Source organism: Bubalus bubalis, chromosome 3, assembly GCF_019923935.1.
Source record: "Bubalus bubalis isolate 160015118507 breed Murrah chromosome 3, NDDB_SH_1, whole genome shotgun sequence".
NCBI lineage: Eukaryota > Metazoa > Chordata > Mammalia > Artiodactyla > Bovidae > Bubalus > Bubalus bubalis.
Genome location: NC_059159.1, coordinates 42170098 through 42184814, shown reverse-complemented (window position 1 = coordinate 42184814; position 14717 = coordinate 42170098). Strand labels below are relative to the sequence as shown.

The 14717-nt window shown below is 39.0% G+C and overlaps 1 protein-coding gene and 2 non-coding genes across 7 annotated transcripts in view; all 3 read right to left on the bottom strand.

Moving 5' to 3' along the window:
• SSH2 (slingshot protein phosphatase 2) overlaps positions 1-14717 on the bottom strand; it is a 246847-nt gene that overhangs the window by 50333 nt on the left and 181797 nt on the right. For all 5 annotated transcript variants that reach the window (XM_025280957.3, XM_025280956.3, XM_025280960.3 and 2 more), the window contains 2 exons: positions 10197-10300; positions 4151-4215 (listed from right to left, as the gene is read on the bottom strand). In XM_025280957.3, the coding sequence (XP_025136742.3) occupies positions 4151-4215; positions 10197-10300 (169 nt within the window). The remainder of the gene's footprint in view (positions 1-4150; positions 4216-10196; positions 10301-14717) is intronic.
• Positions 1974-2044, bottom strand: LOC112584134. Its single transcript, XR_003108479.1, has one exon. It is a non-coding gene; the product is annotated as a small nucleolar RNA U2-30 (small nucleolar RNA).
• On the bottom strand, positions 2184-2263 carry LOC112584138. Its single transcript, XR_003108482.2, has one exon. It is a non-coding gene; the product is annotated as a small nucleolar RNA U2-19 (small nucleolar RNA).

The following is a 14717-nucleotide window of genomic DNA, read 5'->3' as shown; positions in this document are numbered from 1 at the left end:
TTACAACTTCTACATCTACTAGTGGGGACTGACTAGCTAAGCGGAAGCCAGTACAAGTAAAAACAAACAAACAAACTCCATAAACATTACCTATTATGTAAGTTACCAGGCCAAGTTAGCAAGTTTGTGATATTCAAATAAAACATTAATTGTGTTTCTTTTACAAATGAGGTGTGTATTTGTTTATCTATGTGTCTATTTAAAATATAAAGAGCATTTCAAATGTTTGGCCCTCCCTTGTTTTGTCTAACCATAACAGAAGATCCTAAACCTAATGGGAAAGGTCTCAGTCATCTCACTCTGATTTAGGCTTGAGTTACTAGCTTCCCTAGTGGCTCACTGGTAAAGGATCCGCCTGCCAATGCAGGAGATATGGGTTCAGTCCCTGGGCTGCGACGATCTCCTGGAGAACGAAATGGGAACTCATTCCAGTATTCTTGCCTGGGAAATTCTACAGACATAGAAGCCTAGTGGGCTACAGTCCATGGGGTCACAAAAGAGTTGGACATGACTTAGCGACTAAACAACAACAACTGGCACATCACGGATTCACTCCATTTTCAGCTTCTTAGATGGAAGAACTGCACTTAGAGGTCTTGGGATTTGATCATGGCCCTCTACATGGTACCTACAGCTATTACTAAATTTTTACTAAGCAGAAATGGAGCTTTAATCAGGGAGTCAGGAAGCCATCATGTTAATTTAATACCTATGTCCTAACTAGAAGGATAAGATTAAATTTTTTTTATAATTATAATTTTTTTTGCAAAGCCTCAAGTCAACTTGAGGCCTCAAAATTCCCTGTAAGCTTCAAGATTCTAGATTAAGGAATTAAATTAAAATGTAAGAGCCACAGGATAAAGAAAAACCTAATACCCACCCTGGTTTGAGATCTATTTCACTCCTCTGTTAGAGGGAATTTAACAATATTTAATAATTGAATTCATCAAGCCAATCAGAGAAATATAATTAAAAATAGCATTTTGCAGATAATACTGTAATATTAGAACTGGTTGCAATTCCAGTATTTCCTCAGTTTCCAGAACTTCCATGGAATAGATAGCCTGAATAAGACAATGACTAGAATGCATTTGATTAACTGAAGCTCTCATTGAAAAGGATACTACCGAGGCTTACTCTAATTACCCAAATAAAATAGCATTTTGGATTTTAAAAGGTGGCAGCAATAGCAACTGAGAAAAGTACTCTAAGAAAGTCCCTTTACTGCTAAATTTGGAATCCTAATACAAGTTTCAGGAGAACCAGATCCAGCAATGCTAGGTCTGAGAAGTCATCTCAGGACACTTTTTGAGAGATAAGAACCCCACTGTTCTTAAAGCTCATCTATCAAAGAATGTTAAAACTTCCCTCATTTAAATGTTTTATCTGATTACAAGCAGTTCAAGAACTGATACAATAACTTCCCTCCTCAGCATCATCCAAGTTAGGAAATACCCCTCCTGAAGCCTACGGTGCACCCTTAATCTCTTTCCCCCAAGTCTTACACCACGCCCCTGCATGCCGTGTTTACCCGGAGGGAAGCCACATATAAAGTCCCAACGCCTAGACATGCAGCTCACCCAGTCCGTCAGAAAGAAAGGTTTCAAAACTATGTAAATATTAATTTCTAGCCAAAAGAACAAAGCAAAGTTAATATCTAAAATTAAAATAGACTTCAGATGTGACGCTAATAGACCAAAGAACACTGTCTTCAAAAGAATAGAGCTTGACGGAGTCTCTGGATTTTATTATTTTTAAAAGTCTCTATGAAATTCTTAAAAAATAAAAAAAACAACTCTAGGACTTATATTGGTGTAGTCATTAAAAGCAGGTTTATTTACTGACATGGAAAGATACCCACAGGAAAGTGTGATGAAAGCAGGTTATAAAACATTTATATTTTTAGCTTTCTATTTCAAAAAAGAAAAAAAAAGGCATTATCTGACATGACACACTTTTTTTCTTTTCATTTCTGAGCTCAGATCAAGTGTAGAAAACTTAACAGTTATAAAGGTCAGTAATAATGCATTTTTTATCATTGCTCAGAACTGAGCAGCCTTTCAAACCTATACTGCCCCTCCCCCAAGTCTCGTCAACCATTGACAAGTCTTCTGTGATCCACTGTCACCTTTATAAGCACACACAACCTAGAAATAAGTTTTAAATTACTTTATACTTTTGCTTGTCAGCACTGCAGAGATCATGCTTTAGGTGGACTGCAAGGTTTTCTGACACTGAAATGTGGCTGTTTTCATCACTGCCCCAGTTCAGGAAGAGCAGATTGCAGAGCATCAGACACATTGTTGCTGTTCAGTTGCCAAGTCCAGTTCCACTCTCTGTGACCCCATGAACTGCAGCACGCCAAGATTCCCTGTCCTTCACCATCTCCCTGAGTTTGCTCAAACTCATGTCCACTGAGTTAGTGATGCCATCCAACCATCTCATCCTCTGTCACCCCCTTCTCCTCTTGCCCTCAATCTTTCCCAGCATCAGGGTCTTTTATAGTGGATCAGCTCTTCACATCAGGTGGCCAAAGCATTGGAGCTTCAGTGTTAGCATCAGTCCTTCCACATACTCTTACACATACACTTAAGACTAGAAGGATACTCATCCAAACACTAAGAATGATTTTCTTGGGGTACAGGATACAAAGTGCTTTTTTTACTCTGTTCTTTATGAATTTCTGTACTGTCTGATTAAAGACAAAACATTTTCTTTTTGGAAAAAAAAATTAATGTACTATATAACAAAACCAAAAAACTCATTTTCTTAAATTCTCCTGCAAATTACTCAAAGACGCCTTCTAGTAGTACCTTGCCAGAACCTCAGTTCTAGTTAAAAACAGTAGCTAATGTTACTTTAAATGTTAGGAAAGTTCTTAATTTCCTAGTCTATTTTTTTTAATTAAATGGGTCTTTGATAATCTGTAAGAGTACTATAAAACCACTGTCTTCATTTTATCAGCTACAGTTTTCCTAAGTACTAAATTTAATGCTTAAGACTGTATTTACAATGCAGAGCTTTCCTGGAGGAAAAATTAGTTTAGTCCTATTTTCAATGCTAAAGCAAAATGTGAGATTTAGTGCCTCTATTTGTTGTTGAATTATTCAAAAAATAAAAGCAGTACTTTCAGTTGACTAGCAAACTTTTAACCTTATGCACAATCCCCAGGATGAGAGTTTCAGCATTTCAAATTTAACTCAAAACAAAGGGCTTTGCTTTGAGTCTACAAATACTTCTTTCAGTTAGAAAAGTGCTAATTTGTCCAAAGTCACACAATGTATTCACTCATTTTCTTGAAGATGACTCACTCAATAATCTGAAACATAATGACTATGTGTTTGCAACAATTGAAAACAACTGCTGTAAAATGGCTTATCACTTGAACTCTGAATTCATTCAAAGGCTTCAGTTACATTTTTTGAATTTATACTTTATAAATGTAAAGCAGCTGAAGCTGCATATTTTAGCAGCAAAGAAAAAAAATTAATTGCCAATTCAGCCTTCCTAACTGCTCCCTTATGCTTTCTCAAGTCTCTTGTGGTTGAAATTATTTTAACATTTAGAGGTGCAATCCCAACTCTGGAATTTTATTAATGAGAAGAAGATAAAGTGAGTGATCGATCTCAGCTTTAGCTCTACCAAAGCTCACAATTTTTGGAAACGATCCACAAATTTCTATTTTCAATACATGCAAGTGACTGTTATGGATTTTAGATGGGTTGTTCTCAAAGTGTGATTCCTGGACCAGCAGCATCAGCAATACTTGAAAACTTGCTAAAAACATAAATATTACTGCCTCCCTCTCCCCAAATCAAACTCTTCAGGTGGAGTCCAGCAAACGGCAGTTTAACAAGCTCTGCAGGTGATTCTGATGTACTCTGAAGTTTGAGCATCACTGCTTCAGAATGTGTGAGTTATGGTCAGTAACTCACAAACTCGTGCTCAGCAAGTCTTGGATCATCAAATTATTTCACATCATTTCAGATTAGCTCACATCCCCGATTACATTCTAAGCTCTTTGCTGATGTCATTCTTCTTTTCTAGTCCACATAGTTCCCAGCACTGTGCTGGGACATAAAAACGACTGTTTAATGTTTGCTATCTTAGCCTTTTGAAGAAGAAAGTTATAATAATACCACTAACTTACCAGCCTGATGTTGTCTTCTGGGCGAAGTAGTATGAACATTGCTTGGAGATGCTGTTGGAGATCACCTGGTGAAATTTACAAAACAAAGGATAATTATTCTCCATTGTAATGTTGAGAGAAAGAATTCCTTCTACCCTAATAACTTGTGTAAAAGAAAGTTCTGGTTCACTGAGGGGCTCTAATTAGACAGAGAAACTGAGCGTCTTTATATGAATGGTGGACTGCATCTCCATACATTCACTTTTCAATTTATACTACATTAAAATGCGCTTTGTGTTTGTCCGAGCTGCACTTGAGACCAATCACAGTTTTGTACTATGACTGAGGCTGATGAGAGTGATGGGCAGAGAAAGCACTGGCTGTGTTTTCAGGGCCACAGAAGGTGGAACTGAGGGAATCTTGAAACCGAGGTATATGGTATGTAGTGTTAGAATCATCCCTAACTTAAAAAAAGCTAACCATTTTGCCATTCCTATTTTTGTAACTGTAATATTCAGCTGTAAAAATCATAATTAAAAAGATTTTTAGATTCCCCCCGGAATAATGTCAACAGTTAAAAATGATTTCCACATTAGTAGCTGATATTAAAGAGACAGTATTCATTAAACAGGCTTCCCAGATGGTGCAAAGGTAAAGAATCCACCTGCCAATGCAGGAGATGCAGGTTCGGTCCTCAGGTTGGGAAGATCCCCTGGAAGAGAAAGTGACAACTCACTCCAGTATTCTTGCCTGAAAAGTTCTATGGGCAGAGGAGCCTGGAGGGCTACAGTCCATAAGAGTTGGACATGACTGAGCAACTGAGCACGCACTTATTAAATACATCAACTCTTGGGAATTCCCTGGTGGTCCAGTGGTTAGACTCTGTGCATTCATTGCTGAGGGCATGGGTTCAAAACTTGGTCAGGAACTAAGATCTTGCAAGCCACATGGCATGGCCAAAAAAAAAAAAAAGAAAAATGCATGTGTGTGTATATAAATACAGCAAATCTCAAGGGATATAAATTCTAGTGAACATATCATTAGGTGCTTTAAAATGGCCCATCATTATTTCAATCTTCACTAGTTTTTATACGTTCTATAAAACTAAGTTGAAATTTCTTTGTATCAAACTAGTATAGATTTCCTCACATTCCCTACTATACTAGCAAATCTGAAGCTTCGGCTGTGTGTCAGTCGCTCAGTCGTATCTGACTCTTTGCAACCCCATGAACTGCAGCCTGTTCCAGGCTCCTCTGTCCATGGAATTCTCCAGGCAAGAATACTGGAGTGGGTAGCCATTCCCTTCTCCAGGCGATCTTCCCGACCAAGGGATTGAACTCGGGTCTCCTGCATTACAGACAGATTCTTGACTGTCTGAACCACCAGGGAAGCTTTGGCCAGTAAGAGATAATTAGATAACGTGCTGTCATAAATGAAGACAATGAGAGAACAAAAAAACTTCATTCCTGCCCAACCCTTTTTTGAGAGTCTAAAGTGACTAACGCAGCTGCATGATCACAGATGCCAGTGTAACCTGTTCTCACACTGGTCTTGGAATCTCCATACATACTTTTCCTCTAGGTAACTTCATAGCTGTTAATTATGAGATGAAATACTGATATGTGCAAGAAGTGGAGAGAGATAGGAAGAACAAAAAGTAGGCTGGCAAACAGTTGTCTGTCCTGTGGTACTTGCGGGATGGGATCTTAGGTTCCCTGACTAGGGATGGAACCCAGACCTTCAGCAGTGAAAACGCAGAATCCTCACCACTAGACCACCAGGGAATTCCCCTATTTTGTTCTCTTAAAGAATAGTTTTTTTGCCTTTTCCCTCCATTTTACTGCTGGCTTCTTTACTTCTTCTATTGAAGAACCTTTCAACTTTCAGAATTAAAAAGAAGAGTCATTATGTTTGCCCAGGTTCATTCTGTTATACTTCAAACCCAGAGACACAATATAAGTCTCATGTGCAAGAGCCAGTGTGGGTTCATAGCAGAAATCCAAGAGAAATGGAAACATGTGTCCACACAAACAGGCTATTAGTCCTCAAATGGAAAACACTCAAATGTCTATCAACTGATAGATGGATAAATGTGGTATACATCCATACACTATGATACTATTCTATCATAAAAAGATACATACTATCACATAGATGAGTCTTGAAAGGGGCCCTGTCTCAAGTGAAAGGTGCCTGTTTCAAAAGATTGTTTATATGGTTCCCCTTAAACGGAACACCCCTAACAGGCAAATCTATAGAGACAGGATGCAGACTAGTGATTGTTCAGGGATAGGAGAGAGGGTGGGGGGATATAGGGAGGGACTGCTAATGGGTACTGGGTTGCTTTTTGGGGTGACGAGAATCTCCTAAAATTAGATTGTGGTGATGGCTGTGTAACTCTGTGAATACACTGAAAAAAAATCCCTGAATGTACACTTTATATGGGTAAATTGGGTGAATAATATAGTATTTATGTCTCAATAAAGCTGTTAAAAAAAGAAAAGAATGAGAGTGGGGAGACAAAGTGTTAGGTATAAACAGTGAAGAATGCCTACAATTACTAGCTACAATTGAGGTAAGCAGCTCAGGCTTTTTAAAAACTAAGTTTTCCTTTTGTTCTATGAAGACAAATAACCTGAGGAAAGAATTTTCAGGATGGAGAACTTCCAGAAGAGAAAAACGTTTCTGGGCAAATGATCAGTTACTAAGTCATGTCTGACTCTTGCAACCCCAGGGACTACTGTAGCCTGCCAGGCTCCTCTGTCCATGGGGTTTCCTAGGCAAGAATACTGGAGCGAGTTCTCATTTCCTCCTCCAAGGGATCTTCCCGACCCACAGATCGAACCTGCGTCTTCTGCCTCTCCTGAAATGGCAGGTGGGTCCTTTACCACTTGAGCCACCTGGGAAGCCCTTCTGGGCAAAGAGTAGCGGTAAATCCCCACTCCAACTACTACTGGCCCAAAGATCTAGCTGGCTTCTCAGAAGGTTCAACAGTCAGGGAGCCCTACCCCTACAAAGGGGTTTCTTCTGCGAGCGGGGCATGTAGAAGCTCAGGTTTGTCAGTGGTGAAAAGCACTGCCATGAACAAAGTGGGTGCTTCCTACTAGGAAATCGTCCTTCACAGAGACTAACAGAAGCAACACACCCGAACCATTAATATCCCTTTTCTACATTTTGTTTTCATATATTTCACTGCTGGTAGTGACGTTTTAGACTTGTTTGATTTTATAGACTTTTGGCTGTTTCTCTTTAAAATGTTAGCAGACACTCGCTTATGATATTGCCTTTTGATTATAACAAGTACTTGGACATTTTTAATGAAGACCAGATAAAATTCTAACTGGTTCGAGAAACATGCAGAAGAAAGTACCATGAGACAGAGGAAGCCCTTGATCTGTTCTCAGTTCTGCAATCATCTTTTCAGTTACTGTGGACTTGGCCAAGGGAACTCCCAGCTTATGCGAAGGTCTGGCTCTATGAGCTGCATTTATACTTACACTGCCTCATCTGTTCTGGTCTGAATCACAAATAAAGTCCATTCAGTTTGTGTTAAATCTGCTTTTCTTTTTGGTATAGAGAAAGCTCAGTGGACAAGGTCAAGTAGAAACCTGGGTGGCAGCTGAGTGTGGAAGTCTGACCAAAGAAAAAGACCAACCAGGGCCAGGAGCTTTAAAAGCCCCTGACCCCACTTACCATTATATGCCACAGAGCAATTTAACTAACATCTTAGTCAGACAAGCTGGATTTAAGCCAATATTTCATCTTCTTTTTACTGTAAGTGATAAATATCCACAGCAAACAGGAACACAAAGCTCAACTGGGTCTACTTCCTCTGTGCATTCAAGTTTTGGGGGAGTTTTTTTGAGTGCCTCTTTTAAAAATTTTCCATGGCTGGGGTTATGGTAGGAGGATAATACTGTCCAATGAGCTGGATTATAATTCTGAGCTGCTACGCTTTGAACTAGATGAAGCCCCAAACAAGAAGTAGGGCAGCCACTAGAATAGCTGAGATTATCTGGACTGGAGCTAAACTCAACTACTGGCTCAATGGGACCCAGGATTTCTGGTTTTCACCTTTGACCTACATACTCAAGGTTTAGTCTTCTTTGTTCTTTTCTTACTAATTCTAATTTCCTCCACTCTTCGAGGTAATACGTCATCCAAATGGCCTATTTTGGACAATAAGCAAACACTCTGTGTAGCACTGATTGAGGTTTCTCTGTTGTCCTGAGGACAACCAACTTTTATTTTCCCCCCAAAATGATACAAATTAGACTTGCTATTTAGAAGAGAGGCATAAGGCTGGTTATCTTCCTAAACTATGAATATCCTATACCTGGAGACCTCTCTCCTGAGACAAACTTTCTTCAATTCTTTCTTAACCTCATTGCCACAGATGCACCTAACTCTAGAGAAGTCTAAAAAAAAGTAAAAGTAAAGTCAAGTCACTCAGTTGTGTCCGACTCTTTGCGACCCCATGGACTGTAGCCTACCAGGCTCCTCTGTCCATGGGATTTTCCAGGCAAGAGTACTGGAGTGGGTTGCTATTTCCTTCTCCAGGGGATCTTCCCAACCCAGGGATTGAACCCGGGTCTCCAGCATTGCAGACAGACGCTTTACCGTCTGAGCCAGCAGGGAAGCCCCTAGAGAAGTCTAACATATGGAAATACAAATGCATTTTCTACTGTTAGTGGGTATGATATTGTGATTTATAATAAGAAATATATTTCATCTCTGTCCAGTTCATGGCACAGAGTTTGTAATATTATTGTAATTTCTTAAATGATGGGAGCCAGGAAGATGTCTTCTGTTATATTAATGACCTGACACTCTAGGAGAGTACCTCGGGATGGGGGCCGGTTGCCAGGGGAAACTATGTGATCAGAGGGTTGGAATTTCCTTATCTGGGGAGGGAAGAGGGGCTGAAAGTTGAATGGATTACCAATAGCCAATAATTTAATGATGTCAGTGTAGTGAAGCCAGCACAAAAACTCAAGAGGGCAGGTTTCAGAGTGCTGCTATATTGAGGAACACGTGAAGATTGGGGAGTGTGTACACTCAGAGGGTATAGAAGCCCACTGCCCCTTCCCAAAATATCTTGCCTTACACATCTCTTCCATCTGGCTGTTCTGAGTTATATCCTTTTATAATAAGCCAGCCATCCAGCAAGTAAAATGTTTCTCTGAGTTCTATGAGCTGCTCTAGCAAATTACACAATCCCAAGGAAGGGGTCACTGGAACAGTCAATCTATGACAAGTTGGACTGGTGACTGGCATCTGAAATGTGGGATAGGGAGGGGCGGCCTTATATAATAGAGCCCTTAACCTGTGGAATCTGACACTACCTCCAGGTAGACAGTGTCAAAAATGAGTTGAATTGCCAGATACCCAGTTAGCGTCTGAGAACTGCTTGGAGGTGTGGGGAAGAAAGCCTCATATTGTTATTAGGTGAAGAATATTAGCAGGTTATTTCAAAATCAGAGCATTATACCCATACCTAAGTGAACATTTATTTGATGACTTCCTGTTTCTCTATGTCTTCTGAATTACATTTTCAGTCTTTTTAATGTGAACACAATCAAGACATAGACTCTGATATTTAAATATGTGATATAATAACTTTTGTTATCACAATAGTAACACTGAATTTACTTTAAATTAGTAATATATCATATTAGTCTTGTGACTCCCTAGAGAGCAGACAAAAACAAATACTATCTTTGGTCAGTTGATACTGCATAGGATTTGAGGAAACATCTGAACATCTTTTAGCTGATTACCAAAACCTTACTCGAGAAATCACATTAAGATGCCATTAACATCTTTTTTGTACCTTATTATTTTTCCAACAAAAATTTATTGACCATCTACTTCATGTATAAGGTATTCTGCTAAGTGCCAGAAAAATGGTCTATGAGCATGAAAGAAAAGTGATTACAGCATAGTACAATGCTTTCTTTCACTATTACAGAACTCCTGGAGAAATGACAGTGGAGGTAGTCAGTCTTCTAAGACAAAACAAAAGGCAAAGAAACCAAGAAAAGGAATGGCATATGTGGAGCTTTACCTGCATGCTTGTTGCGTCTGTGGCTGACTCTTGGTGTGGATGAGCCATTTCCCCGGGGTAGAAAAAGGGCAGCACCTTTGACAGTTAGAAAGCTCTCGCTGATGCTGCAAGGAAAAAAGTACACATAAATAAGTAAATAAGTACTTTAAGGAAGAAAAACTGAAGAGTAAGATAAAGACTGACTTTGGGATTATTTTCTCTTTCCTCTTCTAAAGTTCCAACCTCATGGGACGAAGTAAAAATAAAATCAAGCGACACTGATAAACAACAAGGTACTACTGTATGGCCCAGGGAACTATATTCAATATCCTGTAACCGCAATGGAAAAGAACATGTATACATATGTATGAATCACTTTGTTGTACACCAGAAACTAATATGTCATTGTAGATCAACTCTGCTTCAATTTAAAAAAAGGAAAAAAGAGAAACTCTGGTTACTCACAGTCTTGTCTACTACAGACAATTCTTCTGGAACAAAATTCTCACTATTCTACATACATTACATAGTAGCAGTTAAGAGGAAGGTTCTAGAAACAAGGGTAAAGGGTCTGGAACCAGACTGCCTGGGTTTGAATCCTAACTCTGCTACTTCTTACCTGAGTGAGTTTAGGGGGCCTAAATTTCTCTATCTATAAAACAGAGATTCATAAACAAATTGAGCTTCTTGTGAGAAGTCAGTAAGAATAAGAAGCTTCTTGGACTGGCGCCCTTAATAGATATTAGTTTAACAACTCATAGATCTATGGTTGTCAATAATGGTGTTTCAACAGTGTTCTAATCAGATGTGAAATGTGTTATAATACTTAGCTACTAACAATAGATATAAGTTTGCAAAAAAAGATTTATATTTAAAATACACACATATCACAGTAAAGAGTTACTCAGAATTTTACTTTCATAAACTTGCATTTCCATGGCGTTAAAAAGGCATAGTGCAGAGGAAGTATGTTCACCTCACAGAGTGTGCCTTGGGTATTGATATGATCCTTCATGTGAATGATAGCTCAACAGAGATGGAAGAATTATCGCTTAGAGGCTATTCAAAGCACGATTACTAGTGGATATCCACAAAAAACCCAAAATTGTATCTGCATTATTTCATATCAACAATGTTATCTACAGAATTCAAAAAGGATAGAACTTATAAACCATTAATGGTAAAGTTTAGAAACACATAATGAAGGATTCCAAGACTATCTTTGAGTACTCCAGTCAGGGTTAGTTAATGTATTGTAAATTACACTGCTCTGCCTGTTCGACATTTCTGCTTGGAAATCTAATTGGCATTTCAAATTTATACTGCCAAATCTAATCTCTTGAATTCCCTGGCCACATCCACCCAAGTTGTTTAGGACAAACACATAACAGTTATTCTTGGCTTCTCTGTGTCTGACAATATATATCTAACCCCTCAGCAAGACCTATGAGACTTGAATTTGTCCATGTATCTCCATCACCACTCTGACAACGGTCCAGGGCACCACTGTTTTTCACTTAGACTGCTGTTTGAAAAGTTTTCTTTTAAGGGTTTTATTACAGAAAATTTCAAATTGATTCAAAAGTACAGGTAATAATATATGAGCCCCTATGTTTTCATACATTCCAGTTCCCATTCATGGCCAGTCTTGTTTCTTCTATACCTCTGCCTCTTTGTCCTGACCCTGAAGTGAAACTAACCCCAGACATTATATCAGCAAAAAGCCTCTAAACTGGACTGTCTGCAACTATTTCTGTACCACCACTATCCACTTACCAAAGAGCAACCAGAGGGCTTTAAAAATAAAATATATAGATATATATCATATAATATCACCTCCCTGCTTAAAACCCTCCAACAGCTTCCCTTTGTATGTATAAATAAAACCCAAAGTCCTTAGCTGGGACTTCTAGGCCCTGTAACAGCTGATAAGGAGTTACTTCCCTGGTCTTATACCATCTCCCTTTTCTTTACTATGATCTGGATGCACCAGCTTTCCTTCTGTTCTGTATTTCAGGCCCTTCTCGGGGCCTTTGTGCTCTTTGTTTTCTACCTGGGACACTATTCTCCTGGCCTGTCACCATCTACGTCACAGCTCGATATCATCACCTCCCCCCATTCCAGCATACTCTATCCTGTTGTTCTCTTTTGTTTTCTTTCAGGATATTTATCATAAACTAAAATTATATGTATTCACTTATACACTTGATTGTGGTCAGCTCCCTATAATAGAATATAAACTTTATGAAGAGCAAGACTTTTATTTTGCTCAGCACTGTATCTTCAACACTGGAAACAGCGCTAAGCACGTATCAGGTACTCGTAGATATCTGATGAATAAATGAATTCATTCCAACCACCCCCCCCTCCCCACCCACACACAGTTTTTTCTGACCCATCACTGCAACAGGAATTGTAATTTAGGACAATAAAATAGAAATTCTGTAATCTCACAGGTTAAGAAAATTACAGAATTAAAAATATGTGGCATATTACTGGACTGTAAAATACAGATGTTTGACAAGAAACTAATTGGCACATGAAATTAAATCATCTTTATAATGTCAGTTCTTGGCTTCATTTTATCTTTGAATCATGTGGTGTGAAGCTGATAAACCTCTGAGGTAACTTGCCAAACAGATTCAAATTTGTCTTCTAAAAACAAAGACTCCACAGACGCCACTTTAAAATTCTGCATGCTGGCTGGGAGGGGCTGCCTTTGTTTTGTTTTCATCTTTAAATAAAGCGTTGCGCTCTTGTGGTCTGTTGCACAAGTTCTGTCTCTTGTTACATTCGTGGTGTGCACATGTCACCCTGCTGCGGGTCACTCTGTTTCACTCACATTACGGGAACAACCTAAAACAAAATGTCTAAGTGACAGGATGAGTGGGGTACACCACAGACAGGAAATGACATTCACACTTCTGCCAACACAGCAACTGTCTGCTTTACAAATGAAAATATTTTATAAAAATAAAGGTAACCAGTCTACCTATCAGCAGGCAAGTTACAGCTGGGGGCATTTTGGTTTCCAGTACACAAAGTGGTCTCTACATCTGACACTAAAGAAGTATATTTGTTGAGAGCTTATTTCAGTCATTCCTTTTGTGAGACAAAGGTACTTTCTCTTTGACAAACACACCAACTTCCTGGTTTTTAGAGCTCTGGAATACTGCTCTTAGATACATTTGTTTCATATGCTTTAAAATATATCTAAGTGCCTTCTTCAAAATGTATGCAGTGCTCTCATAAGGGGGGAGTTGGGGTGGAGGACAAGAGTCCGTGGTTAACTCAAAGCTACCTGGAAAATTCCTGATTATAAAAGAAAAACCAGGAGTCAAAGTCACGATTGGTATAAGGGAAAAGATGCCATTCTATTTGAGTCTTTTATACAAATCTCAATAAACTTTTCTGATACAACAAAACGCACAGCAGACCCAGCTGGGCTGGGAGCTGCCCTAGTAGGGGCAACGTAGGCCCCCAGAGAGTCATGGCAGATGCACTCTGGACGGTATGATCAACTGTCTTTATTCTGTGGTCTCAAATTTTGACTCCCCAGTGATCACAAAAGTGGCATAAAGGGGACAAAAGTGTTGGTCACAAGGGACCAGGAATGAAAGTGTGGCTAATTACAAAAAACCCTTATCACTGAAAAAAAGTCAAAGTTCTATAAATGCTATCAAAGATGGGATGGCAGCATGGTGGCACAGAAGTGAAAAAACAAAATTCGAAACCACCAGAGTTTAGGAGGATCGATTTCAACTTGAAAATTAAATGCCTTATTTGCATATGAAGAAACTAATATGTAAATTTAATCACATGTACTTCAGTGTACGGTAAAGGCTGAGTATATCTTGCTAGGGTAACAAGAGACTCATTTATGTAAATATTCATCTTTCTGAAGCAGCTGGCTGAAGATTCAATCAGCAGAGTTGGTTTCTAAAATTGAGAAGAGTAGGTGAAAACTTTTATACGTTTTCTGAACTGACCAGTTCTCTAGAGTCTGGCCTAGGAAGAGGACTCCTCCAGTAAATTCTCTGGAGCCATCTATATGATTACAGATGCCCAAGTTAAACACAAACCCCAGAGGACTTAACTCCTATATTAAGGAAAACACAAGATAAAGAACACTCTCTGAATCCAAAGATGGAGAGTAACTAGCTGCTTGATGAGAGAATGACAAGGATCATCTTTCTAACACAGTGACAGTGAAGTTCTCCAGTCTTTATCAGGGATACAACTGAAGAACATCTACTCGTGTCCTGCCTAAGATCACCTGCTCATCAAATGGAAAATCATCCCTTGTTTGACAGATGAACTGAGCTACTAATAGCTAACTTGAGTAGATGCCAACTGTATGCGAGGCACTGAGCTAAGCACTTCACAATATTTCATTTAACCTTCACAACAAGGTTACTTGGGTACTATTTTTTACTCTCAATTTACACATAAGAGACTGAGGGGCTCAGAAATGGTAAATTATCTGCCCAAGATCATACAGCAGGCTAGCAATCCTCTGAGCCAGGATTCAAACCAAGGTTT